A 26,234-nucleotide genomic window follows, 5' to 3' on the forward strand; every position below is an offset into this window, starting at 1 on the left:
TAGCTTAATGTTTAAGAGCAGTGTTCTCACACCTAAATACATTTGAATGTAATAGATGTGTGGAAATATGTAAGAGCTGTTTTATTTTTTTTTATTGAGAAAAGGAAGGAAAAAAACAAGTTTCCACCTCCTCCCAGCCTTCTCCCCCTCCTCCAACCCTTCTCCCCCTCCTCCCATTCCTCTCCCCACTCCCTCTCCAGTCCTAAGAGCAGTCAGGGTTCCCTGCCCTGTGGTAAATCCTAGGTCCTCCCCCCTCTGTCCATATCTAGGAAGGTGAACATCCAAACTGGCTAGGCTCCCACAAAGCCAGAACATGAAGTAGGATCAAAACCCCGTGCCATTGTCCTTGACTTCTCATCAGCCCTCATTTTTCGCCATGTTCAGAGAGTCCAGTTTTAACCCATGCTTTTTCAGTCACAGTCCAGCTGGCCTTGGTGAGCTCCCAGTAGATCAACTCCACTGTCTCAGTGGGTGGGTGCACCCCTCGTGGTCCCGACTTCTTTGCTCATGTTCTCCCTCCTTCTGCTCCTCATTGGGACCTTGGGAGCTCAGTCCAGTGCTCCAGTGTGGGTCTCTGTCTCTATCTCCATCCATCACCAGATGAAGGTTCTATGATGATATGCAAGATATTCATCAGTATTGCTATAGGCTAGGGTCATTTCAGGTTCCCTATCCTCAGCTGCCCAAGGAAATAACTAGGGACCTCGGCTTGGGCTCCTGGGAGCCACTCTAGGTTCAAGTCTCTTGCCAACCCTAAGGTGGCTCCCTTAACTAAGAATTGTGTTTCCGTGCTCCCCTATCCAACCTTCCTTTATCCCAATCCTCCTGTTTCCCCAAGTTCTCCCCATCCTCCCCTTCTCCCTTTTCTCTCCCCATCTCCCCTTACCCCCATCCCACCCCACCCCCAAGATCCCAATTTTCTTCCCGGCAATTTTGTCTACTTCCCATAGCCAAGAGGGTAACTATATGTTTTTCCTTTGGTTCACCTTCTTACTTAGCTTCTTTAGGCTCACCAATTGTAGACTCCGTGACCCTTATTTATGGCTAGAAACCAATTATGAGTGAGTACATCCCATATTCATCTTTTTGGGTCTGGGTTACCTCACTCAGAATACTGTTTTCTATTTCCATCCATTTGCATGCAAAATTCGAGAAGTCATTGTTTTTAACCGCAGCTTAGTACTCTAATGTGTAGATATTCCACATTTTCTTCATCCATTCTTCCATTGAGGGGCATCTAGGTTGTTTCCAGGTTCTGGCTATTACAAATAATACTGCTATGAACATGGTTGAACAAATGCTCTTGTCATATGATAGGGCATCTCGTGGGTATATTCCCAGGAGTGGTATTGCTGGGTCCAGGGTTAGGTTGATCCCGAATTTCCTGAGGAACCGAAACACTGATTTTCAAAGTGGTTGCACAAGATTGCATTCCCACCAGCAATGGATGAGGGTACCCCTTCCTCCACAGCCTCTCCAGCAAAGGCTATCATTGGTGTTTTTGATTTTAGCCATTCTCACAGGTGTAAGATGATATCTCAAAGTTGTTTGATTTGCATTTCCCTGATCGCTAAGGAGGTTGAGCATGACCTTAAGTGTCTTTTGGCCATTTGAACTTCCTCTGCTGAGAATTCTCTGTTCAGTTCAGTGCCCCATTTTTTAATTGGGTTGATTAGCATTTTAAAGTCTAGTTTCCTGAGTTCTCTATATATTTTGGAGATCAGACCTTTGTCTGTTGCGGGGTTGGTGAAGATCTTCTCCCAGTCAGTAGGTTGCCTTTTTGTCTTGGTGACAGTGTCCTTTGCTTTACAGAAGCTTCTCAGTTTTAGTAGGTCCCATTTATTCAATGTTGCCCTTAATGTCTGTGCTGTTGGGGTTACACATAGGAAGCGATCTCCTGTGCCCATCTGCTGTAGGGTACTTCCCATTTTCACTTCTATCAGGTTCAATGTGTTTTGACTGATAGTGAGGTCTTTAATCCATTTGGACTTGAGTTTTGTGCATGGTGATAGATATGGGTCTATTTTCATTCTTCTACAGGTTGACATCCAGTTATGCCAGCACCATTTGTTGAAGATGCTTTCTTTCTTCCATTGTATACTTTTGGCTCCTTTATCAAAAATGAGGTGTTCATAGGTTTGTGGGTTAATATCCAGGTCTTCTATACGATTCCATTGGTCGACTTCTCTGTCTTTATGCCAGTACCACACTGTTTTCATCACTGTAGCTCTGTAATAGAGTTTGAAGTCAGGGATGGTAATGCCTCCAGACAATCCTTTATTGTATAGGATTGTTTTGGCTATCCTGGGTTTTTTGTTTTTCCATATAAATTTGATTATTGTCCTCTCAAGATCTGTGAAGAATTTTGATGGGACCTTGATGGGGATTGCATTGAATCTATAAATTGCCTTTGGAAGAATTGCCATTTTTACTATGTTGATCCTCCCAATCCAAGAGCAAGGGAGGTCCTTCCATTTTCTGGTATACTCCTCAATTTCTTTCTTCAATGCCTTAAAGTTCTTGTCAAATAGATCTTTCACTTCCTTGGTTAGAGTTACCCCAAGATATTTTATGCTGTTTGTGGCTATCGTGAAAGGTGAAGCTTCTCTGATTTCCCTCTCTGCTTCCATATCCTTTGAGTATAAGAGGGCGACTGATTTTTTGGAGTTGATCTTGTATCCTGCCACATTACTAAAGGTGTTTATCAGCTGTAAAAGTTCTTTGGTGGAGTTTTGGGGGTCGCTTATGTACACTATCATATCATCTGCAAATAACGAAAGTTTCACTTCTTCCTTTCCAATTCAAATCCCCTTGATTCCATTATGTTGTCTTATTGCTATTGCTAGAACTTCAAGCACTATATTGAAGAGGTATGGCGAAAGTGGACAGCCTTGTCGTGTTCCTGAGTTTAATGGGATGGCTTTGAGTTTCTCTCCATTTAATTTGATGTTAGCTGTCGGCTTGCTGTATATAGCTTTTATTATATTTAGGTATGACCCTTGTATCCCTAATCTCTCCAATACTTTTATCATAAAGGGATGTTGAATTTTGTCAAATGCTTTTTCAGCTTCTAATGAAATGATCATATGGCTTTTTTCTTTCAGTTTATTTATATGATGGATTACATTGATAGATTTTCGTATGTTGAACCAGCCCTGCATCCCTGGGATGAAGCCTACTTGATCATAATGGATAATTTTTCTGATGTGTTCTTGAATTCGGTTTGCCAGTATCTTGTTGAGGATTTTTGCATCAATGTTCATGAGTGAGATTGGTCTATAATTCTCTTTCTTGGTTGAGTCTTTGTGCGGTTTTGGTATCAGAGTAACTGTAGCTTCATAAAAGGAATTTGGCAATGCCTCTTCTGTTTCTATATTGTGAAATACATTAAGGAGTATAGGTATTAGGTCTTCTTGGAAGTTCTGGTAGAATTCTGCATTGAAACCATCTGGTCCAGGGCTTTTTTTTGGTAGGGAGGTTTTTGATAACCTCTTCTAATTCTTCACGACTAACAGGTCTATTTAGATTGTTCACCTGGTCCTGGTTTAACTTTGGTATATGGTATTTATCTAAAAAAGTGTCCATTTCCTTTACATTTTCCAGTTTTGTGGCATACAGGCTTTTGTAGTAAGATCTAACGATTCTCTGAATTTCCTCTGTGTCTGTGGTTATGTCCCCCTTTTCATTTCTGATCTTATTAATTTGCAAATTCGCTCTCTGCCGTTTGATTAGTTTGGATAGGGGTTTGTCAATCTTGTTGATTTTCTCCAGGAACCAGCTTTTTGTTTCGTTGATCCTTTGTATTGTTTTCTGTGTTTCTATTTTGTTGATTTCAGCCCTCAGTTTGATTATTTCCAGTCTTCTACTCCTCCTAGGTGAGTCTGCTTCTTTTTTTTTCTAGAGCTTTCAGGTGGGCTGTTAAGTCTCCAATGTGAGCTTTCTCTGTTTTCTTTAAGTGGGCACTTAATGCTATGAACTTTCTTCTTAGGACTGCTTTCATAGTGTCCCATAAGTTTGAGTATGTTGTTTCTTTATTTTCATTGAATTCCAGGAAAACTTTAATTTCTTTCTTTATTTCTTCCTTAATCCAGGTATGGTTCAGTAGTTGACTGTTCAGTTTCCATGAATTTGTAGGCTTTCTGGGGGTAGCATTGTTGTTGAATTCTAACTTTAATCCATGGTGATCTGATAAGACACAGGTGGTTACTAATATTTTTTTGTAACTATGGATGTTTGCTTTGTTACCGACTATGTGGTCGATTTTTGAGAAAGTTCCATGAGCTGCAGAGAAGAAGGTATATTCTTTCCTATTTGGGTGGAATGTTCTATAGATGTCAGTTAAGTCCATTTGATTCATTACCTCCTTTAATTCTCTTATTTTTCTGTTAAGTTTCTGTCTGATTGACCTGTCCATTGGTGAGAGAGGAGTGTTGAAGTCTCCTACTATTAGTGTGTGCGGTTTGATGGCTGCCTTGAGTTTTAGCAATGTTTCTTTTATGTACGTGGGTGCTTTTATATTAGGGGCATAGATGTTCAGGATTGAGACTTCATCCTGATGAACTATTCCTGTTATGAGTATAAAATGCCCCTCTCAATCTCTTCTGATTGATTTAAGTTTGAAGTCAACTTTGTTAGAGATTAGTATGGCCACACCAGCTTGTTTCTTAGGTACATTTGCTTGATAAGCCTTTTCCCAGCCCTTTACTCTGAGTAGGTGCCTGTCTTTGTGGTTGAGGTGTGTTACTTGTAGACAGCAGAATGTTGGATCCTGTTTTTTTTTCCATTTTTTTATTGAGAAAAGAAGAAAAAAAACAAGTTTCCGCCTCCTCCCAGCCTCCCATTTCCTTCCCCCTCCTCCCACCCTTCTCCCCCTCCTCCCACCCTTCTCCCCCTCCTCCCACCCTTCTCCCCCTCCCCCCACTCCTCTCCCTCTCCCTCTCCAGTCCAAAGAGCAGTCAGGGTTCCCTGCCCTGTGGTAAGTCCTAGGTCCTCCCCTCTCCGTTCATTTCTAGGAAGGTGAACATCCAAACTGGCTAGGCTCCCACAAAGCCAGCACATTACGTAGGTTCAAAACCCCGTGCCATTGTCCTTGGCTTCTCATCAGCCCTCATTGTTCGCCATGCTCAGAGAGTCCAGTTTTATCCCATGCTTTTTCAGTCACAGTCCAGCTGGCCTTGGTGAGCTCCCAATAGATCAGCCCCACTGTCTCAGTGGGTGGGTGCACCCCTCGTGGTCCCGACTTCTTTGCTCATGTTCTCCCTCCTTCTGCTCCTCATTGGGACCTTGGGAGCTCAGTCCAGTGCTCCAGTGTGGGTCTCTGTCTCTATCTCCATCCATCACCAGATGAAGGTTCTATGATGATATGCAAGATATTCGTCAGTATTGCTATAGGATAGGGTCATTTCAGCTGCCCAAGGAACTAACTGGGGACCTTGGCTTGGGCATCTGGGAGCCACTCTAGGTTCAAGTCTCTTGCCAACTCTAAGGTGGCTCCCTTAACTAAGAATTGTGCTTTGTTTTTTTATCCAATCTCTTAGCCTGTGCCTTTTTATAGGTGTGTTGAGTCCATTGACATTAAGTGATATTAATGACCAGTGGTTGTTAACTCCGGTCACTTTTTTAGTAGTAGGGTTTGTGTGTTTTCCTTCTTTGAGTTGTGCTGGTGAATGGTCTCTAGATGTCTGAGTTATTGTGGTCATTGTTGGACTCCTTGGTTAGTGATTTTCCTTCTATTACTTTCTGTAAAGCTGGATTTGTGGCTGTGTATTGTTTAAATTTGTTTTTATCCTGGAAAATTTTATTTTCTCCATTTATAGTGAACGAAAGCTTGGCTGGGTATAGTAATCTGGGCTTGCATCCATGGTCTCTCAGTTTCTGCAGTACATCTATCCAGGCCCTTCTGGCTTTCATGGTTTCCATGGAGAAGTCAGGTGTAAGTCTGATAGGTTTACCTTTATAAGTAATTTGGCCTTTTTCCTTTGCAGCTCTTAATATTCTTTCCTTATTTTGTATGCTTTGTGTTTTGATAATTATATGGCGAGGGGATGTTTTTTTTTTTTTGATCCAGCCTATTCGGTGTTCTGTATGCTTCTTGAATCTTCATAGGTATATCTTTCTTTAGGTTGGGAAAGTTTTCTTCTATAATTTTATTAAATATATTTTCTGGACCATTGAGCTGCACTTCTTCTCCTTCTTCTACTCCTATTATTCTTAGGTTTGGTCTTTTTATTGTGTCCCATATTTCCTGAATGTTTTGTGATGAAAGTTTGTTGGACTTGCTGTTTTCTTTGGTCAGTGTGTTTATTTTCTCTATGGTATTTTCAGAATCTGAAATTCTTTCCTCTAACTCTTGTATTCTGTTGGTTATGCTTGTTTCTGCAGACTCTGTTTGTTTACTTAAATTTTCCATGTCCAGCCGGCCCTCTGTTTGTTTTCTTTGCCTCCACTTCAGTTTTCAAGTCTTGAACTGTTTCCATTATCTGTTTGATTGTTTTTCCTTGGTTTTCTAGGGTATCATTCACTGATTTATTCAATTCTTCAAACTTTCTGTTATATTTCTCATCCATTTCTATAAGGGCATTTTTTACATGCTGTTTAAGGGTGTCAATCACTTTCATGAAGTCAATCTTTTCTACTTCTTCTTGATTAAGGTGTTCATGTCCTCCCGTTGTGAGGTCGCTGGTTTCTGGTGGCTTCATGTTGCTTTTCAGCTTGTTGGGCGAATTCTTGCCTTGGCGTCTGCCCATCCTTCTTTCAAATGCTCCCTTATGAATCTTCTTTTATTGGATCAGGTCTCCTTGCCTACCCAACGCTGTCTCTCCCCAATGTTGGCTCTCCCCAACACTGGCTCTCCTGGCGCCCCAACGCTGTCTCTCCTGGCGCCGAGAGATCAGGCCTCCGTGCTGATGAGGCAGCTTGCAAACAAAGTGACTACCCCCAACGCTGTCTCTCCGTGCTGATGGAGCAGCTCACAAACAAAGCGCCTACCCTGCTTGGTGCAGGCAGGCCATAGAAGCAAAGGAAGTCTCACCCGCTTGGGTGCCCCAAGGATTCGGACCCAGTGCCCAGACGGGCTGGGCTGGGTGCTGTTATGTGCCGAAAGAGGGCGGTGGGGCCGAAGTGGGGAGGGTTCTGGATGGAAGCTGGGTGGGCTAGGAAGAAAGAGGCGGTATGCCGGGAGTAGGGACCCTGCAGAGAGCCCAAGAAGGATAGGGGGCCAAGGAACCTCTGAGCTCCGTGTCCCAGGCTGGTGCCGGGCGGGGCCAGAAACTCACCCCAATGCTGTCTCTCCTGGCGCCGAGAGCTCAGGCCTCCGTGCTGATGGAGCAGCTAGCAAACAAAGCGCCTACCCTGCTTGGTGCAGGCAGGCCATAGAAGCAAAGGAAGCAGGGCAGGGAACCCTGACTGCTCTTTGGACTGGAGAGGAAGGGGGAGAGGAGTGGGGGGAGGGGTGGGGGGAGGGGTGGGAGGAGGGGGAGAAGGTGGGAGGAGGGGGAGGGAGGCTGGGAGGAGATGGAAACTTGTTTTTTTTTCTCCTTTTCTCAATAAAAAAAATGGGAAAAAAATTGAAATGATCAGCATATCCAGTACAAAATAAAATATTTCCTATATACGGACTTGAATATGTTGTCTGAGGTGACAGCTTAGCCTACATCTCAATAATCAGGAGATGCATACATGAAGCATTTTTCCTGCTGCTTTCAGAGTTCCTTTGAGGAAGAAAATAAGATTTTTTGAGGATTGTTTTGAATTCCTTTTTTCTCAGGGTATAAATGAGGGGGTTGAGAGATGAGGTCACAGTGGTATATAAAAGTTTTCATGCCTTGTACAGGAGCCCAGAAGATCCCACAGTGGGCCGGATATAGGTGTAGAATACTGTGGAGTGATACAGGATACCAGCACTGGTGGGTAGAACAAGTGGAGAAGGTATTCTTCTTGCTTTCTGCAGAGAAAAATAAGAGCAAATCAGAGCAAATAAGTAGGATGCTGGTGATGATGAAGCCATAGGACAACTAGCTAACAACAGAAATAAAATCAGCACCTTTACCTGGGAACCCTTTGGAAGAGCCTGTCCACTCTCCTGCCTCCATTTCCTGAAGACTCTGAAGATCCATGAGGGAGACCCAACCCTTGTTTTGGGCACCATTCCTTTGTATCAGCCTCCGATACCCAGAGGCGCTCTGCACCTGCAAGTCCACTGGCCACACTGGCTTGAGAACTGGGTAATTGATCTTCCATTCCTCTGCCTTCTATTACAGATTCCCCAGTCTCAGCCCCAGTCCCGTAGCAAACCACTTGCACAAGAGTCCCGTCTTCCCTCTCAGACTCAACTCCATGGCAACTGCACCAAATATCACAGCAGATCAAGCTTTACTCCTCCCTGTGGACCCTTACAGCACTCTCCCTTTTTATAATTTCTTCTATTTTATTTTTTTTAAAGAAAACAAACTAGCTTTTTTCATTATACATACCAATCCCAGTTTCCACTCCCTCCCCTCCTCCCATGCCCTTCCCCCCACCCTAACCCCATCCACTCCTCAGAGAGGGTAAGGCACATTGCTTTGGGGAAGGTCCTCCCTGCTGTATCTAGGCTGAGCAAGGTATCCATCCAAAGAGACTAGGTTCCCAAAATGCCAGAACAAGCAGTAGGAATAAATCCTGATGCCACTGCCATTGGCCCTGCATTCTTCCCCAGCCATACATCTATCACCCACATTCAGAGGGACTAGTTTGGACCTATTCTGGCTCTTTCCCAGCTGGTTGGAGTTGGTGAGCTCCCATTGGCTCAGGTCAGCTGTTTCAGTGGGTGTCCCCATCATGGTCTTTACCTCTTTGCTCATATTCTCACTCCTCCCACTCTTCAACTGGACTTTGGGAGCTCAGCCCAGTGCTCTGTTACAGGTCTCTACCTCTGTTTCCATCAGTTGCTGGATGACGGTTCTGTGGTGACATTTCCGATAGTCATCCATCTGACTACAGGACAAGGCCAGTTTGGGCCCCTCTCCATTATTGTTTAGGGTCTTAGCTGTGGTCATCCTTTTGGATCCCTGGGACTTTCTCTAGTGCCAGGTTTCTTGCTAGCCCCATAATGACTTCCTCAATCAAATTATTTCTTTCTTTGTTTTCATCTCTGTCCTTCCTCCATCTTGACTATCCCACTCCCTCAAGTTAACTTCAGAACTCTCTTTTAGTCCGTCCTAACCCTTCCTTGCAGCCCCAATACCTATGAACATGCTCCACCCTGACCCCCAATGCGAGAGGATAAGTGGACAGGGCAGAGGAAGGGTATTAGAGAGGGAGAGACAGGGAGGATGAATAAGTAGAATTTAGGACATTTGAAGCTATAGATTTGATATATGGTTTAAATGAAGTTATACCACTTAGGGTGTTAATATCTTCCCAAGAGCCGCTGACTATCTAACAAACAACAGTTCCATGCTTTGGAAAATTTTTAAGTTGACAGCATGGGAGTTCAATCATCCCCCAAAACACTGTAGGCTATTGCTGTTGCCCTGGGTGGCCTCCTAGAATTTGAGGGTAGTCCTTATTGCTGAAGACATCATACACTTCAGATGCAGGATTTGGAGGAATCCAATTGTATTTCATCCAGAAGCCTCCTCCCTGAGGATGAACTTTCATAATACCGGAAGGTGATATATAGGCTGCCAAAGAAGGAAGACAATTGGTATCTTTCCCTCTGTGTTACCTATGAACTACGACAACAAGCAGCATGGCAAGATTTCCCTAAAGGTATAACAGCAACATTTATGTCTTGGCAGTAGCCAAAATCTGTCTAATTGGACTCAGAGCCCCTCAGTAGGACAGAATTCTTGCCTAGTCCTGTAAACCCATCCAACTACAGTGGTTGGACAGGTCACAGACGTATAGAAGAACCTTCTACTGCCACGTTCCCAAACCAATACAAACCCTACCAGTATACCCACAGATAGGTGCAGCTCTCTCTCTTCATCAAAGCTTCTTAATGTATAGGAAGCCAAAACTGATCAAAATGCATGGAGGAACTGACTGTGAGCTGCCCAGCCCTAATGTGTATTGTAGACCTAATGTATGTTGAAGATACAAAACAACCTCCACACCTAAGTCTCAAGGAACATCAGGGAGGAGGGGGTGACAAAACTATGAGCCAGAGGATTGAGATATATACTGCAACATTGTGTCATCTACACAGGACAGGAGCTGTATTTACAAACCCTCAAGAAAGTGGTTATTTAAACAAGACCTGAACAATGACAACCCCAGCTGATATGCTGATGTGGGTGGTGGAGATCTGAAGAGCCCTCGGCAACTAACCACTGCTCAGAGTGAGGATCAGTCTTCCCCGTGGACTAGCCCCGTAATTAGTTAGCCAGGACCAAGTGGTCAGCTCTAAATGCATATGAATATGACAACTCCAAATGAATTTAGCAGGTTTTATTTGAATATTTATTCCTGCATGGGTAAAAACAGGACGAATAAATAAAAAGGAAGCCATGAAGCTGAGAGAAAGAGGAGCATAGGAAAAAGATTGAAAGGAGAGGAAATGATAAAAAAAAAACACTATACACATATATGAGCTATAAGACAAACCTCAAAAATATGAAAATTAGCTAATTAATTGAATCCGTATTGAAAGGAGCAATAAAAAGCAGCCATTGGAAGGTACACAGATCAACCAGAAGAAGACAGAGAGATCAAAAGGCCATCAGAATTAGCCCATGACCTTGATACAGTACAATCCAGAAGTGAGGGTTGGGTTTGGCATCAAAGGTCTTTGGATTTCTTCCAAGAAGTCAGCAGACCCTGAAGGACAATAGCTATAGTCACCCTCATAGTTCCCTTTCTACTTACAACCTCCAAACTGACAGGCTCCCAATCATACGCCTTACCTGCTACATCACTCCACAGTGGAAATGATGAGGTCCTGGGTTCAAGAAACCTCTTGCTGCTAGCACTGTGTGTTACTGACACCCTCAGGGTGAGAGCCAGCTTTGGCAGGCCTTATCTCATCACACAGGGCCACAACATGCCCACAGAATACCCACAACATACCCACAGCATGGCAAGAATCTCCATGAAAATTCTTTCAGATGTATACTTAAAAGTGGAAGGAAATCAAATTTTCAGATATTTTACTAACAGGAAAGACCAATTGTCCTCAAATGACAAAGCCCGTTTTTATTCTCAGGTCCCCTGTCTACATGCAAGCCACAACCAAGGCTATACTCAGCCTTTGTTTTTAACCCTTTGTGGGTTAAAAGAGAAGAGGTGCACACAGCACTGTCTACTCAGAGCTCCTGGCTCATGTGACAGCAGCAGAGAGGGCTAGGAATAAGCCACACCCACTTTTGTTGTTTTGGGGGATTCACTTAACTGTTGAATATCATAGCTTTATGGATGCCCCTCTGATCCTACAGAGTATCAAGTAGAGGTCCCAGGGCTTCTCGGTGAAGTGAAGCAGTCAAATAGTTGTCTCTTGTGGGTCAACAAATTGTGTCTCCAGGAAAAGTAATATGGACCACTGACAAACCTGAGATCCCCCAGTGCAGCAGAGAGGAAGGCAGCAGGGCCAGCAATGACTCAGCAGCAGGACAGAAGTCTCCTAAGAGCAACTTTGACATCCTTGTTCCTCAGAGTGTAGATGAGGGGGTTCAAGGTGGGTGCCACAGAGGTGTAGATGACAGACACCACCTTGTCCTTGTTCAGTGAGTAGCTGGAGGAAGGGCGGATGTACGTGTAGATGACGGTGGAGTAGTACATGCTCACCACGATGAGGTGGGCAGAGCAGGTGGAAAAGGCACGTCGTTTGCCCTCAGCAGAGCGAATCCTCAGGATGCTGGCCACAATACAGCCATAGGAAATCATGGTCACAGAGAAGTTCCCTACGGCCAGAAACACATCTGCAGCAAAGGCCATGGCTTCGTTCAGTTGTGTTGGAGCACAGGAGAGCTTCAGCAGTGGGGGAATCTCACAAAAGAAGTGCTCTATCACGTTGGAGCTGCAGAAGGGTAGACGCAGCATCAGGCTTGTGTGCACGCTGGTGTTAGTCAGGCTGATGGCCCAGACAAGTCCAGCCAGGAACACACACACCCTAGGGCCCATCCAGGCACTATAGTGCAGGGGGCAGCAGATGGCCACAAAGCGGTCATAAGCCATCGCTGAGAAGAGCAGAAGCTCTGCCCCCAGTGACCATGTGAAGAAGAAGAGCTGGGTCATGCAGCCCCCATAAGAGATGGTCCTCTGCCCAACCATGCTGTCCAGTAGCTTGGGTAGGATCGTAGAGGTGCAGAGGATGTCCACCATAGCCAGGTTGACCAGGAAGAAGTACATGGGGGTGTGTAGGTTTGGGCTGGCACTGATTGTCACCATAATGAGCAGGTTTCCTGAGACTGCAGCCATGTAGAGACAAAGGAAGCTGAGGAAAAGTGGTACCTGAAGATGAGGCATCTCTGAGAATCCCAGGATGAGGAACTCGGAGACCAGCGTCCCATTCATCATAAAGTTGGGGAGGCCTCAGGATCCAGGAGCAGTGGGTTTTCTGTGGCAGCTCTGACAGGGTCTGAAGAGGAAACACATGCTCTAGTCCAAGTCTGTGCTAATCACCCACCCCAGGTGTGTTGAAATCCACCTAAATCTCAGACTGCCTCTAATAAGAACAGAGCAATGTGCCACCCAGTGCTGCATGTATGTTTCTAGGTGTGGGACTTCTAGGAGACCTCTGTGACCACTCATGAGCCTTGGGGACCCAGGGTATTTCTCCATTGGGAGGGTTCTTTCCCCAGACTTCAGGGACCATGGAGAATGGCCAGGAAGACTCCAGGGGTGAAAGTCTGTGTGTCCTGCTAACAGGGATAGCTGCGGGTCCTTTCTATTCAAGGGCTCAGAGAGTGGATGAGAATGGGAAGGAATGAGGAAGATGGGAAGTGTCCCTCACCTGGACATACAAAACACCGTCAACCATGGTCTTCAAGGGTGACTGGTGCACTCACCTATGTAAATCACATCCATCCATCTGTGTGTCACTGGAACTGAAGATCGAAGGCTTTGAAGTAGGGCACTGGGCAGAACTGAGCCCTGTCTCACCCCTACACCCATGTAGCCACACATTGGCCTCAAACTTTAAACTACAGCTGAGTTTAGAAAAGCCTTACACAGAGTGTGTCTGGATGCATAAGGGCCACATTCCAGGGCTGATGTGACTTCTCATATAAACTGGAGCTCGAAGTTGACATTTGCAAATAATCCACTATATTATATTCCTTTTTAAGGATCATTGTTATTTTCATGCACCTGTATGCAGCCAGCGTCATAAGAAACTATTTCTTGATTTGGACCTCAACTCTCCTAACTGTCTCAGGTATTGTCTGCAAGGTGGATGACCTTATCTGAATATTACAAGTTGTGTCCCTGTAGGGGTGACCAGAAGGTCATGAACCACATCACCCGTGGAGTGTGCTCCCTGGTTCTAGAGATGCTGTAGAGTTCAACTCAACATCTGCGAAGGGAGTAGAAGGAAAAGAAGAAGAAGAGGTGGGAATAGAAACAGAAAGACAGAGAAAGGAAGACAGAGACATAAATACAGGGACAGAAAAACAGGGTGGCAAAGATAGGGAGAGACAATACACACAGAGAGAGAGAGAGAGAGAGAGAGAGAGAGAGAGAGAGAGAGAGAGGCAGAGATGGGAGAGATAGAGGCAGGTTCTGAGGGGGGGGGGTTACACTATGGTTTGACCAAGTAATCCATTTTTTTATAAGCTTGCAGAACTTTCTCAAAAATAGCAGCTTAAATGGTCTCTTGAACCTTGGTCACATAGGAAGAGCAATATACTCCTACTACCAAAACACTCATTAACATTCAAACACATGTATAGCTACAAGTACAACCAATACAAAACTCACATGATATATCTATAGCATGAATCTTCCCAGGTGTCCTCTCCAGACATTTTTTTTCTTAACACCCCCCCTCTCTCTCTCCAACTTCATTAGAACCAAATTAAGTTTAAAATATTTAAAGAGCATATGTGACATCTCTAAGTTAAGAGAGGGCATTAGGATGTCTGTGTGAGGACCAGAGTCCCTGCATCCTCTATAATGGAACAGCTATAAAGCTCACAGGGAGAAATCAGGCCCTGAGGGACCAATTAGGCAGAAACACACTGGCTTCTTGAGGAGGACTAGCTGGGGAGATGACCAAGCCTCTTCTCAGGCAATGCAGCACACACTTGGTAGGACCCATGACCCAAGGGCCGGTCTCTGCCCTCTACCCAGGGACTTGCTGTCTGCCAACATCACCAGTGACAGCAGAGGCCAAAGGGAGTGTTCAGGCAGATGAGATGTTTGTGCCTTGAGCCAATTTTCTCCCCAAATCACTTCTTTCAATCTCAAAGAGTCCTCATTCCAGATAGAAACACTTGAGAGGCCAAGGGCAGACACGCTCCCAGCTCTATTGTCTGTCCTCTGACACAGACTGTGACTGGTCACAATCAGCTTTATCTGCTCTAAGTGGATAATGTCCTCAGGCAGGTGCAGCTGTCACAATTCTGCTCTTCACCCAGTGGAAAAAAAAAAACAAACTTCACCTAAGCATGGTCTTCCAGCCTGTGCCCCGTCATTTATGTGCTCAGTTACAATTTATTGGTCACAGCTCTGAAGTAGGTCTCGAAGCAAACTCAGGCAACAGTGCTGGCTTGCCTCAGCAGGGCCCTCCCCACCCTACAAACCAACACACAAGGCTACACTGGTGCTGCAAAGCTCTATCCATTGCTTCTAAATGCTCAGCTCCTTCCGTAGCTGTGATTGAGGCTAGGACTTCAACCTCCAATACCATGTCATTGTATGTTGAGAAAAAGAGGAATTATCGGGATCTTACCACTTCACAAAAGCCCATCATCTGGTTACAAGACCCCAGTGCATAAGCCCATGGGGAAATTTTTATATTCAAGCCATAGCCTTCTCCTTTCATTGAACAATCTCTGACCATTCTACTTGGAGGAAACGATTTGGGCACTGGCTTTTCAAGACATTGGTTGTGTTAATGAGAGAGAAAACAGAAATTGAAGTGTTCAGAGTTGGCCTTAACCAATGTAAGAAGAAGATAAATCAGAAATCAGACTTCTTGCTTTTTCCCAGCTCTCTGTTCCCAGAATGCACCATCACCACCCAAGGAAATGACCGGGAGTTGGTTTCAAACCCACAGCTATAGTAAAAATGAAATTCACCTCTAGGTGGAGACACGCCTTGTTGCTTCCCTCCAGTGTTAGACCACTTCAACAAGTCAAAGACCGGCTGTGGGGTGGGGTTCCTCCTAGAAAAAAGAGTTCTCCTTAAGATAGTATATACTTTCTGTCCTAGGACTCTCTCCCCCTAGCACAGGAGCTGCCATGAGACTTGCCTGGGTCTGCTGCTGAGTCCTAACTCAGGGACAGAACTATTCCTTTTGCTTTCCTTCTGTCTTTTTCTTTCAGGTGCTGGACAGAGTGTGAAAATGCCTGAAACTCCCTAACACTCTCTCTGCTCCCCACCTGTGACTGTCTGCTACCACAAGGCTGGTTTTCATACATGGATTATTTTCCCCTTCTTTTTGCCATTCTTTTCTTCCAGGGCAGTCACAAGATTTAGAGTGCTTGCCATGGATTTTTTTATTTTAATTCCCTAATCCTTCGGGCCTTCTTCCTTTCTTTCTAAACAATCCCCCTAGCCATGTGGCTTACTGCCATATCTATTTGACTGTTTTATTTCAAACAGAATGCCTCCATCCCACCTCCCCTTCTCCATTCTTTTCCTCTGGGCAGATGCAACATTTCCAGCTTGTCTGAACCCGAGGTTTTCCTTTTCAGCTCTAATAAGCTGTCCTTGCACTTCCCTGTGAGTTGGTCCTTAAGGTAACGTATTACTAAGACTTGAAACTCAACAAGGGACCCAACTTTCCTGATATGGCATGATGGCTGCACTCAGACTCTCCACGATTGCACTCCTTTCCTGTCCTTTAAGTAGTTTGCCAGCTAAGAAAATGAACTCATTCCTAACCCCCAGAAGCTTTCAGACACTTCAAAACCCGAAAAATAATAGCACCCCAAAATTCATGATATCTTCTGTGGGAACATTTTATTTATCCAGAATATAATTTGCTTCTTAAAGAAAGCCCCTCACCTAACCCAAATGAGATGGTAAAGGTCATTACTGAGGCTCCTACCCACATCACAATTGCTGTAGCTGGAGATACAATGTGAGAGACAGCAAGTATGCCCTCCTTCAGTATAGCTTGACACACCCATGGCCACCCTGAATCAAGGTGGCTTTGGTGGCCCTGGGAGAGCTTGGTCTACAACAATGGCAATGAAATAATCAGAACAATAGAGCATGGACTGAGATCTGTGGTCATGGGGTTGTTGATGTTCTCCACTGGAGAAGAGAGGTCACAAGCACCACTCTTTCCTGTCTATCTGTACAAAATCTTAGAAATGCTAAGGTACACAGATATTAAACTTGATAAGGGCAGGACTATTAATTAATGCAGCTGTCCATCAAATCATGCATTCACCAAGCTTAACTTGACAGAGTCTCTGTTTGGTCTGTCCACCCTTTGGGTATTCGGAATACATAGACGATGCTTTAACAGGCTGTCCAGGAAAGTCACACCACATCTCCTGTAGCACACATTCAGCCAATCTACCGCCACACTGCCCACAATACACTCAAACTTGTCTGGTCTCAGAAGCTAAGGAGAGTCAGGCCTGGTTAGTACTCACTCACGTGGAAGAGCCTACTATACAGAGCAACGACTTATAGTCTTGTCTTAAGGTTATTATATTACATGTCACAGAACAACAAAGATGAAGTAAGGTTTCTTATAAGGAGATCCTTATGAGGGGAGGGGAGAGGAGAACTTGAGGGAATGGGATAGTCGAGAAGGGGGAAGGATAAAGAAGGAGAGCAAGGAAAGAGATTATCTTGGCGAGGGAGCCACTATGGGGCTAGCAAGAAACTGGGCACTTGAGAAATTCCCAGGAATCCACAAGGATGACCCCAGCCAAAAGCCTAAGCAATAGAGGAGAGGGGGCCTGAACTGGCCTTGCCCTGTAGTCAGGTTGATGTCACCATAGAACCTTCATCCAGCAACTGATGGAAGCAGAGGCAGAGATCCACAGCAGAGCACTGGACTGAGCTCCCAAAGTCCAGTTGAAGAGTAGGAAGAGTGAGGGCTAGAGAGATGGCTCAGAGGTTAAGAGCATTGCCTGCTCTTCCAAAGGTCCTGAGTTCAATTCCCAGCAACCACATGGTGGCTTACAACCATCTGTAATGGGGTCTGATGCCCTCTTCTGGCCTGCAGGTATACACACAGACAGAATATTGTATACATAATAAATAAATAAATAAATATTTTTTAAAAAAAGAGTGGGAGGAGTGAGAAAATGAGCAACGAGATTAAGACCGTGATGGGGACACCTATTGGAACAGCTTACCTGAACTAATGGGAGCTCACCAACTCTTGCCTGACAGGGAAGGAACCTGTCATAGGACCAAACTAGGCCTTCTGAATGTGGGTGGCAATTGTATGACTGGGGCAGACTGTGAATCCACTGGAAGTGGCACCAGGATTTATCCCTACTGCTTTTACTGGTTTTTTGGAACCCATTCTCTTTGGAGGGATACCTTGCTCAGCCTAGATATAGTAGGGAGGGTCTTCGTCCTTCCTCAAAGCAATGTGCTAGACTTTGTTGACTCCCCATGGGAAGACTTACCCCTCTGAGGAGTGGATGGGGGTAGGGAGAGAAAGTGGTGGGGATAGGAGGAAGGTAGGGAATAGGAACTGGGATTGGTATGTAAAATAAGAAAAGATAGTTTTAAAAAAAAAAATAAAGAAATGAGTAGGCTTCTAATTCTGTGCCTTTTTGCTTCTTTTTCTTTTTTTTTATTTTTTTCTTTTCTCTCATTTCCCTCCCCCTCCTCCCACCCTTCTCCCCCTCTTCCCACTCCTCTCCCCCTCCCTCTCCAGTCCAAAGAGCAGTCAGGGTTCCCTGCCCTGTGGAAAGTCCAAGGTCTTCCCCCCTCCGTCCATATCTAGGAAGGTGAACATCCAAACTGGCTAGGCTCCCACAAAGCCAGAACATGAAGTAGGATCAAAACCCCGTGCCATTGTCCCTGGCTTCTCATCAGCCCTCATTGTTCGCCATGTTCAGAGAGTCCGGTTTTATCCCATGCTTTTTCAGTCACTGTCCAGCTGGCCTTGGTGAGCTACCAATAGATCAGCCCCACTGTCTCAGTGGGTGTGTTCACCCCTCGTGATCCTGACTTCCTTGCTCATGTTCTCCCTCCTTCTGCTCCTCATTGGAACCTTGGGAGCTCAGTCCAGTGCTCCAGTGTGGGTCTCTGTCTCTATCTCCATCCATCACCAGATGAAGGTTCTATGGTGATATGCAAGATATTCGTCAGTATTGCTATAGGCTAGGGTCATTTCAGGTTCCCTATCCTCAGCTGCCCAAGGAACTAACTGGGGACATCGCCTTGGGCTACTGGGAGCCACTCTAGGTTCAAGTCTCTTGCCAACCCTAAGGTGGCTCCCTTAACTAAGAATTGTGCTTCCGTGCTCCCCTATCCAACCTTCCTTTATCCCAATCATCCTTTTTCCCCAAGTTCCCCCCATCCTCCTCTTCTCCCTTTTCTCTCCCCATCTCCCCTTACCCCATCCCACCCCACCCCCAAGATCCCAATTTTCTCCCCAGCAATTTTGTCTACCTCCCATAGCCAAGAGGGTAACTATATGTTTTTCCTTTGGTTCACCTTCTTATTTAGCTTCTTCAGGTTCACCAATTGTAGACTCCGTAACCCTTATTTGTGGCTAGAAACCAATTATGAGTGAGTACATCCCATGTTCATCTTTTTGGGTCTGGGTTACCTCACTCAGGATAGTGTTTTCTATTTCCATCCATTTGCATGCAAAATTCGAGAAGTCATTGTTTTTTACCACTGAGTAGTACTCTAAAGTGTATATATTCCACACTTTCTTCATCCATTCTTCCATTGAAGGGCATCTAGGTTGTTTCCAGGTTCTGGATATTACAAATAATACTGCTATGAACATAGTCGAACAAATGCTCTTGTCATATGATAGGGCATCTCTTGGGTATATTCCCAAGATGGTATTGCTGGGTCCAGGGTTAGGTTGATCCCGAATTTCCTGAGAAACCAAAACACTGATTTCCAAAGTGGTTGCAGAAGATTGCATTCCCACCAGCAATGGATGAGGGTACCCCTTCCTCCACAGCCTCTCCAGCAAAGGCTATCATTGGAGTTTTTGATTTTAGCCATTCTGACAGGTGTAAGATTATATCTCAAAGTTGTTTTGATTTGCATTTCCCTGATCGCTAAGGAGGTTGAGCATGACCTTAAGTGTCTTTTGGCCATTTGAAGTTCTTCTGTTGAAATTCTGTGCCTCTTTCTGTCAGTGTATGTAGGATGTGGTAAAAGGCAGTTAGAGATCCCATTCAGTGTTGCTGAGAGTAGGAAGGGTAAAACCTGCATGAAAACTTCATTACAAAACTCAGCAGATCCACACCCTGAAGCCTCTCCCATGACATTCACAGTCTCCTGAGAGAACGAAAATCATGGAAGAGGACTTATGCACAGTTATTTATGGAAGCTGTATAATAAAATGTGTTATAATCACAGAACTTAGTGTGCATCAAAATTAGAAAGGAACAAAGTACTAGTCACCCATGAGAACAGGAATGAATCTTTAAAATACTGCTGCGGGGTTGCAGAGATGGATGGAGATAGAGGCAGAGACCCACACTGGAGCACTGGACTGAGCTCCCAAGGTCCAGATGAAGAGCAGAAGGAGGGAGAACATGAGCAAGGAAGTCAGGACCGCGAGGGTCCACCCACTGAAACAGCATGCCTGATCTAATGGGAGCTTACCAAGGCCAGGTGGACTGGGTCTGATGGAGCATGTGATCAAACCGAACTCTCTGGATGTGGCTGACAATGGGGGTTGACTGAGAAGCCAATGATAATGGCACTAGGTTTTGAATTTACTGCATGTACTGGCTTTTGGGGAGCCTAGTCTGTTTGGATGCTCACCTTCCTAGACCTGGATGGAGCGAGGAGGGCCTTGGACTTCCCACAGGGCAGGGCACCCTGACTTCTCTTAGGACTGGAGAGGGGGAGGAGGAGGGGGAGAAGGAGGGAAATGGGATGAGGGGAGGAGGTGGAAATTTTTAATAAATAAAAAAATAAAATAAAGAAAAAATACTCTTAGGACTGGAGAGCGAGGGGTAGGGGGAGTAGGGGGAGTGGGAGGGAAATGGGAGGATAGGAGGAGGTGGAAATTTTTAAAAAATAAATATAAAAATAAATTTAAAAAAAGAAAAAAGGAAATAAAATTAATAAAACAGAAACAAGCACTGTGCTATGAAAGAAGACACTGGCAAAAGAATGTGGGCTGTGTGATTTCATTTGTACCAAGTTCTACAACACACAAAACTCACCTATAGCTGAAACAACAGAACAGAGACGACCTCAGGCCTTAGAGGCTGAGCAGCCCTGGGTGGAGCATCCTAGATTGAAGGTTACCATCTCCAGTCTCCACAGAGACTTAGCCTGCGCAGCTGTATGTGTGTGCCAAACCTCAGTAAATGACACCCAACTCATGCATTTCATGGCCTGAAAATTTTACTGAAAGAGCTATAAGCTAGAAAAACCCATAAACAAATGATGGTCTCTACTATGCATGCGAATGCATTTAAGGAGGAGTGAAAGTGCAGCGTGCCTTGAAATGAGTAAAACAGAGGGTCTCATGAGTAAAGCAAGGAAGCAGATCTCAAACAACGGCCCAGCATGAGTGCAGTGGGGACAAATTCCCAGGTGTCCTGCTCAATCCTGTTCCGTTCACTATGCTTGAACTCTTTCAGTAAGGTGCTGTGGGCATTCAAACCCTACACACAGGGTAGAAAGCACATCTCAAGAACAAATGAGGAGGGCCAACGGCATGGCTCGGCAGGTAAGGGTGCTTGCTGCCAAACCTGATAATCTGAGTTCGAGTCTGAGAGCCCATATGGCAGAAGGAAAGAGTTGGTTCCTATAGCCTGGTCTCTGATCTCTACATGAACAAGCAGTTAACAAACAGTTCAAGGTATTCAAACACCAGTTACACCAATGGATTCAGAGGACAGGGGCAGAGGCAGCTGTTCATTTGGATGTTGCTACCAACAGCACCAAATAATACAGGGTTCATCACAGCCTAGAGAAAATGGCCTGGAGGAGAAAGGAGAGTCCAGGACTGCAGAACTGAGAGACTAAAGGTAGAATGAACTCCTAGTCACGCTGAAGACACTTTTGTCCAAACAAACAAAAAAAGACTGGTACCCTCTGTAACGATGACAGAACTTCCCAACAGAAGAGGAAGAGATAAGTCAACCCACCCCTTCCTGGGCATCACTGGTATGGGAGGCATACTTGTTCCTTCTCCTCTCACTGGTTGGAGACCATGAAACCATGAGACAGTTCTTCTCAAGTCTAATATCAGGGTCTGGATGATTTTTACCAACACAGGATTCCAAAAAATCCTACATCAGAGACAGCAGGCTATAGACATGTAGCCTTCCCCGAACCTGGATGCCCATTGACAGAAAGAAATGACAAGTAGCTCCTCCAAGAGAGGCACATTGCATGTACATCTGCCACATAAATTACACGTCTGTTCCTTGCCATGGCATCAGATTCTTAGTCATAGGTTCCAACTAGTTCATCAACAGCTGGATTGAGCTGCACCACTGCTTTCTGCCTCCTCAACAGACACAGGGAAACACCTTCCTGAGGGCCACTTTGACATCCTTATTCCTCAGAGAGTAAATGAGGGGGTTCAGGGTAGGGCTGACTGCTGTGTACAATAAGGAAACCACCTTGCCATTTTCCAAGGAAGATCCAGAGCCAGGCTGAACATAGGTATAGATGATAGTGGAGTAATAGAAGGTGACCACCACCAGATGGGCAGAGCAGGTGGAGAAAGCACGCTTCTTGCCCTCTGCAGAGCGGATGCGTAGGATGCTGGCAATGATGAAGCTGTAGGATACCATGGTAAACAGGAAGTTGACCACACCAAAATAAACATCTGCGATGACAATCATGATGTTGTTGAGGGTGGTCGGGCTGCAAGACAGCAGTAGCAGTGTTGGGATTTCACATAAAAAGTGGCGGATTTGGTTGGGGCCACAGAAATGGAGCCGTGCCATCAGGCCAGTGTGCACGGATGTGCTAACTGCACTGATGACCCACACACTGCCCGCCAGCAGGACACAGACGGGCCGACTCATCAGCATGCTGTAGTGCAGTGGGCGACAGATGGCCACATAGCGGTCATAGGCCATGGCTGTAAGCAGCAGCAGCTCGGCCCCCAGAAACCAGGTTAGGAAGAAAAGCTGGGTCAAGCATCCCTTATAAGAGATGTGGCTGCCCTTCCCCATCAGACCCTCCAACAGCTTGGGAAGAACAGTGGATGTGCAGACAATGTCAAGCAGAGCCAGGTTTGCAAGGAAGAAGTACATGGGGGTGTGAAGACTTGGGTTCAGGCTGATGGCCATGAAAATGAGGGTGTTTCCTGCAAGAGCCAGGATATAGAAAATTGAGAAAAAGGCCAAGAAGAAAGCCTGGAACCCAGGATCTCCAGAAAATCCCTGCAGGACAAACTCTACCACTGCTGTGTAGTTGTTCATTGCAATTTGAGAATGAGCCCCTGGGAGTTACTATGACACAGGTGGGGATGGTCAAGGAAACACAGGGTGTAGAGCATCCATCATCTCTCATAGGGTCTTTCAGGTGTGACTGGGAATGCTTTCATGGGTGCTGTTGCTGTAGAAAACACATAAGTAACATGATGACATCATCTCTCAACATAGACTGCTAATCTGAACTCTCCAGTCTGTACACAACAGACCCAGAACAAAAGAAAACCCTACCTATGGTGGGCAATATCCTTCTGTAGTATGTTTGCTTTGATATTGATCATGTCCTATGATATCCTGAGACCTGGAATTTCTATAAGCCTATATGCCAGACAGCTAAAGCTTACCAAGGGCCAATCTGGTCTCCAGCACAGGTTTTTTTAGGACCTCGAGATGAGCAGCCTCATCAGGGAGTAGACCAGGCTTCTCAGATGCAGGCTGCAAAACAGTCCTGGGTAAGCATGCTTGGGGGTCTGGAGCATGGAGCAGTGACAGCATTCCATGCAATTGGCACAGATGGTCCTGGCCCTTGGAAGATGAAATCTACTTCTCTTGTGAACACCACAACTGTCTATTTCTTCCTGGTCACCCTAAGCACTCCTTGTGGATAGTAAACACAGAGAGGTAGATAGGCATCACCTGCCTTTCCTGGGCCTGGTGAAGGCTAGTGTCTGTCAGAGAAGGTGTCAGGCTGTGCCAGGGCTGGAAACACAGCATTAAAGGCATGGACACAGCTTCACCCAGTTCCCAAATTTCTAGGCCATCACCCTTGCCCTGTGTCAAACATGTCTTCCCTACACATCATGCACCCGTCTATCTCTAATCAGGCCTCTTCAAACATATGCATTTCTTAGGCCTAGAAGCAGGTAGACTTATGTGGTAAACAAAGTTCTGCACTCTCTAGTGTCTCCATGGGACTGAGTGGTCACAGACCCTTTCTAGAGATTCAGGAATGGGCTGTTGTCTCCATGAAAACAAATAGCCCATACCAGGGTATGTCCTGAACAAGAAAGCATATCTTCTCCCCTGAAAATGCACAGATCAAGGCCTTTCTCCTGCAGGGTAATCTTGAGACTCCCACTGAAGAACCAAGAAACCCATAAAGCCTCCAGGGCCAATACTTGTCCCTGCAAAAGCAAAGGTTGGTCTGTCAGCATCCCTGTAGATGTCCGTTGGCCTCATAAAGCACACAGGGCTTCTCAGTGAGCCCCTAAATCTCCTCTGTCTGCCTCTCAACCCAGTACCTGTCTGCCTGCAGCTCTGGGTCACAGGTGGCTTTGAGCCCTGAACTCTGCACCAGATTCACAGGAAACCACCATGCCTCTCTCAGAGATTCAGATCTGCCTCAGAGCCAAGTCACAAGGCAAGCTTTCTGTTCTGCACTGATCAATGGCTCAGATAGTTCCCAAAGCAGACCCACAGAGGCCAAGCTCTTAGTTTCAAACTGAAACTGTGAAGGAAAATGACTCTGGGAACAAATATTTTAAAATATTTATATAGGTCAGGACAAAATCAAGTATCTTTTGAGAATAATCACACACACACAAAGAAAAAAAGCAGGGACGGTAGATACCCATAGGAAAGATGTGAGAAGAGGAAGGATCAACTCACATGGAAAGAGTGTCCCTGAGTGTCCATCTAAGTCTAAGATGTTGGCATGTCATGGAGAACATCCAATGTGGCCACAGAATGAGAGTCCTCTGTCTCTTTTGTTTGCTATTGACCTTAATGCAGAGTTTGCCCCTTGGGGTGGACACTGAGATTTCTGAGGAATGTCCCTCAGAGAGCAATTACCCACTTTGAGGTAAACAGGAGTCCCTGTTGGGGCCATAGTCCCCAAGCTGAGGCACCAGGACGCTAAGACACAGAGAAAGAAGGCACCTGAGGTCATATGCACAGGTCTAGGACACTGAACTCTATAGTGACTTCTACCCTGGGGATGCCCTCAAGACAGCTTGGCTGAGAGTCATGGCCATTTGATCCATGTAAGAAGACAGATTTCACATTAACATATAATTCCTGAGCATAGTCTATGGGTTTACCTCACCTAACTATATCATCTTGGTGTCACATAGTTCTATCAATAAACCAACACTGATTGGTCCATTATTGTATAGGGAGGTTGAGCAAGGGCCATTCTCATTGCATTGCTTGGGGAGTGTGGTCAATAAGGGACATCACAGTTGAGGTTGGTCATGAGTGTATGCAACTTTTCATTGCAGTGTTCAAATCCTCTCTTGAGGACAGAGTGTGTGAAGTCTGTGGTTATCAAGACCAGAATCAGTAAACTGGACTTCAGTTCCACCATGTTCTGTGCACTGGGTATAGATAACAAGGCACCTGAGTTCTTAGCTGCAGATTGGCTTCCCTGCAGAAGCAGAAGGCCCACAGAAGGTGGGAGGATCATCTTCTGAAGTTCTAGAACAGTTAAGAAAGCAACCTATTCAGAATCAGCTATTATAAAAAAAAAATCCAAAGGAACTAAAATGATCACACTTCACAAACCAAATGATCATTGTCCACCTTAAGTTCCAAATCTTCCCAAGTGTCTTCAAACTCTGTCAATACACACATTCTCAGTCTGTCACAAAACTTCTCCCTCTTAGCATAACAGCAAATGCAACAGTCTCAGCACAACTCAAGATTTGAGCAATTCCTAGAGGACATCAAGATGTGATATGATGTCATCAGAGAGGCTTCCATTGGCAGTTGATGGGAACACATGCAGAGATACAGAGCTGAACATTAGGCAAAGAGAGAGCCCAACTTGAAGATCTCCATCAGGTCCTTCCCATTGTAGGTCAGGGAACCCCAAGGAAAAGGGAGAGGAATAATTGTAGGAACCAAAGGGGTCAAGAACACCAGTAGAACATGACCCACAGAATCAACTGAGCAGGGCTCTTAGGGGCTCACAAAGACTGAAGAGACAATAATGGGGACTGCGTGAGTCTGCACTGGTCCTCTGCATGTATGTTATAGTTATTAACTTGGTGGTTTTGTGGGACTCCTAACAACAGGGGTTGGGGCTGTCTCTGACTCTTCTGCCTGCTCTTCAGACCCTTTACTCCTACTGGATTGGCTGGCCCAGCTCTGATATGAGGGTTGGTGTCTAGTCTTACTGTATCTTGTTAGCCATGTTCAGATGCTGTTTCTGGGAAGCCTGCTCTTTTATAAACAGAAGAGTGGATCTGTGGGAGAGTTGAGGAAGGTATTGAGAGGAATGAAAGGAGGCAAAAACTGCAGTTTGGCTGTACTAACAAACAATACAAAAATACAAATAAAAATATTTAAGCTGTGATATGAACTTCAACTACATCTGTTTTTACTAGTCAATTTTTCATAAAGGGATAATACTGTGTTATAAAACTAATAAGCAATCAATGGTTTCTGCAACACTGGCATAAGAAAATCTCATGTTTCAAATCAAGTGACCATGTTTGTAGCATATAAGCCTCAACGATGGAGCTAACTGGTTAATGAGGAACTGATGCTCATCCACCACTCACTGACCTGGAG

The 26,234-nt window shown here is 45.2% G+C and overlaps 2 protein-coding genes across 2 annotated transcripts; both read right to left on the bottom strand.

Moving 5' to 3' along the window:
- Positions 1-11,577: 11,577 nt before the first annotated feature.
- LOC121457852 (olfactory receptor 13G1-like) lies at positions 11,578-12,495 on the bottom strand. The gene has a single exon (XM_041666893.1). The coding sequence runs from the start codon at positions 12,493-12,495 to the stop codon at positions 11,578-11,580; it is 918 nt and encodes a 305-aa protein (XP_041522827.1).
- Positions 12,496-21,785: 9,290 nt separating this feature from the next.
- On the bottom strand, positions 21,786-25,026 carry LOC121457636 (olfactory receptor 13A1-like). Its single transcript, XM_041666545.1, has 2 exons — positions 24,988-25,026; positions 21,786-22,703 (listed from the first exon to the last, which is right to left on the bottom strand). Exons 1-2 carry the CDS (start codon positions 25,024-25,026, stop codon positions 21,786-21,788), a joined length of 957 nt encoding a protein of 318 aa, XP_041522479.1.
- Between the last annotated feature and the right edge of the window lie 1,208 nt (positions 25,027-26,234).

This window comes from Microtus oregoni, unplaced genomic scaffold (assembly GCF_018167655.1).
Source record: "Microtus oregoni isolate MIOR12 unplaced genomic scaffold, Mior012 000016F_ref0000370, whole genome shotgun sequence".
Taxonomy (NCBI): Eukaryota; Metazoa; Chordata; class Mammalia; order Rodentia; family Cricetidae; genus Microtus; species Microtus oregoni.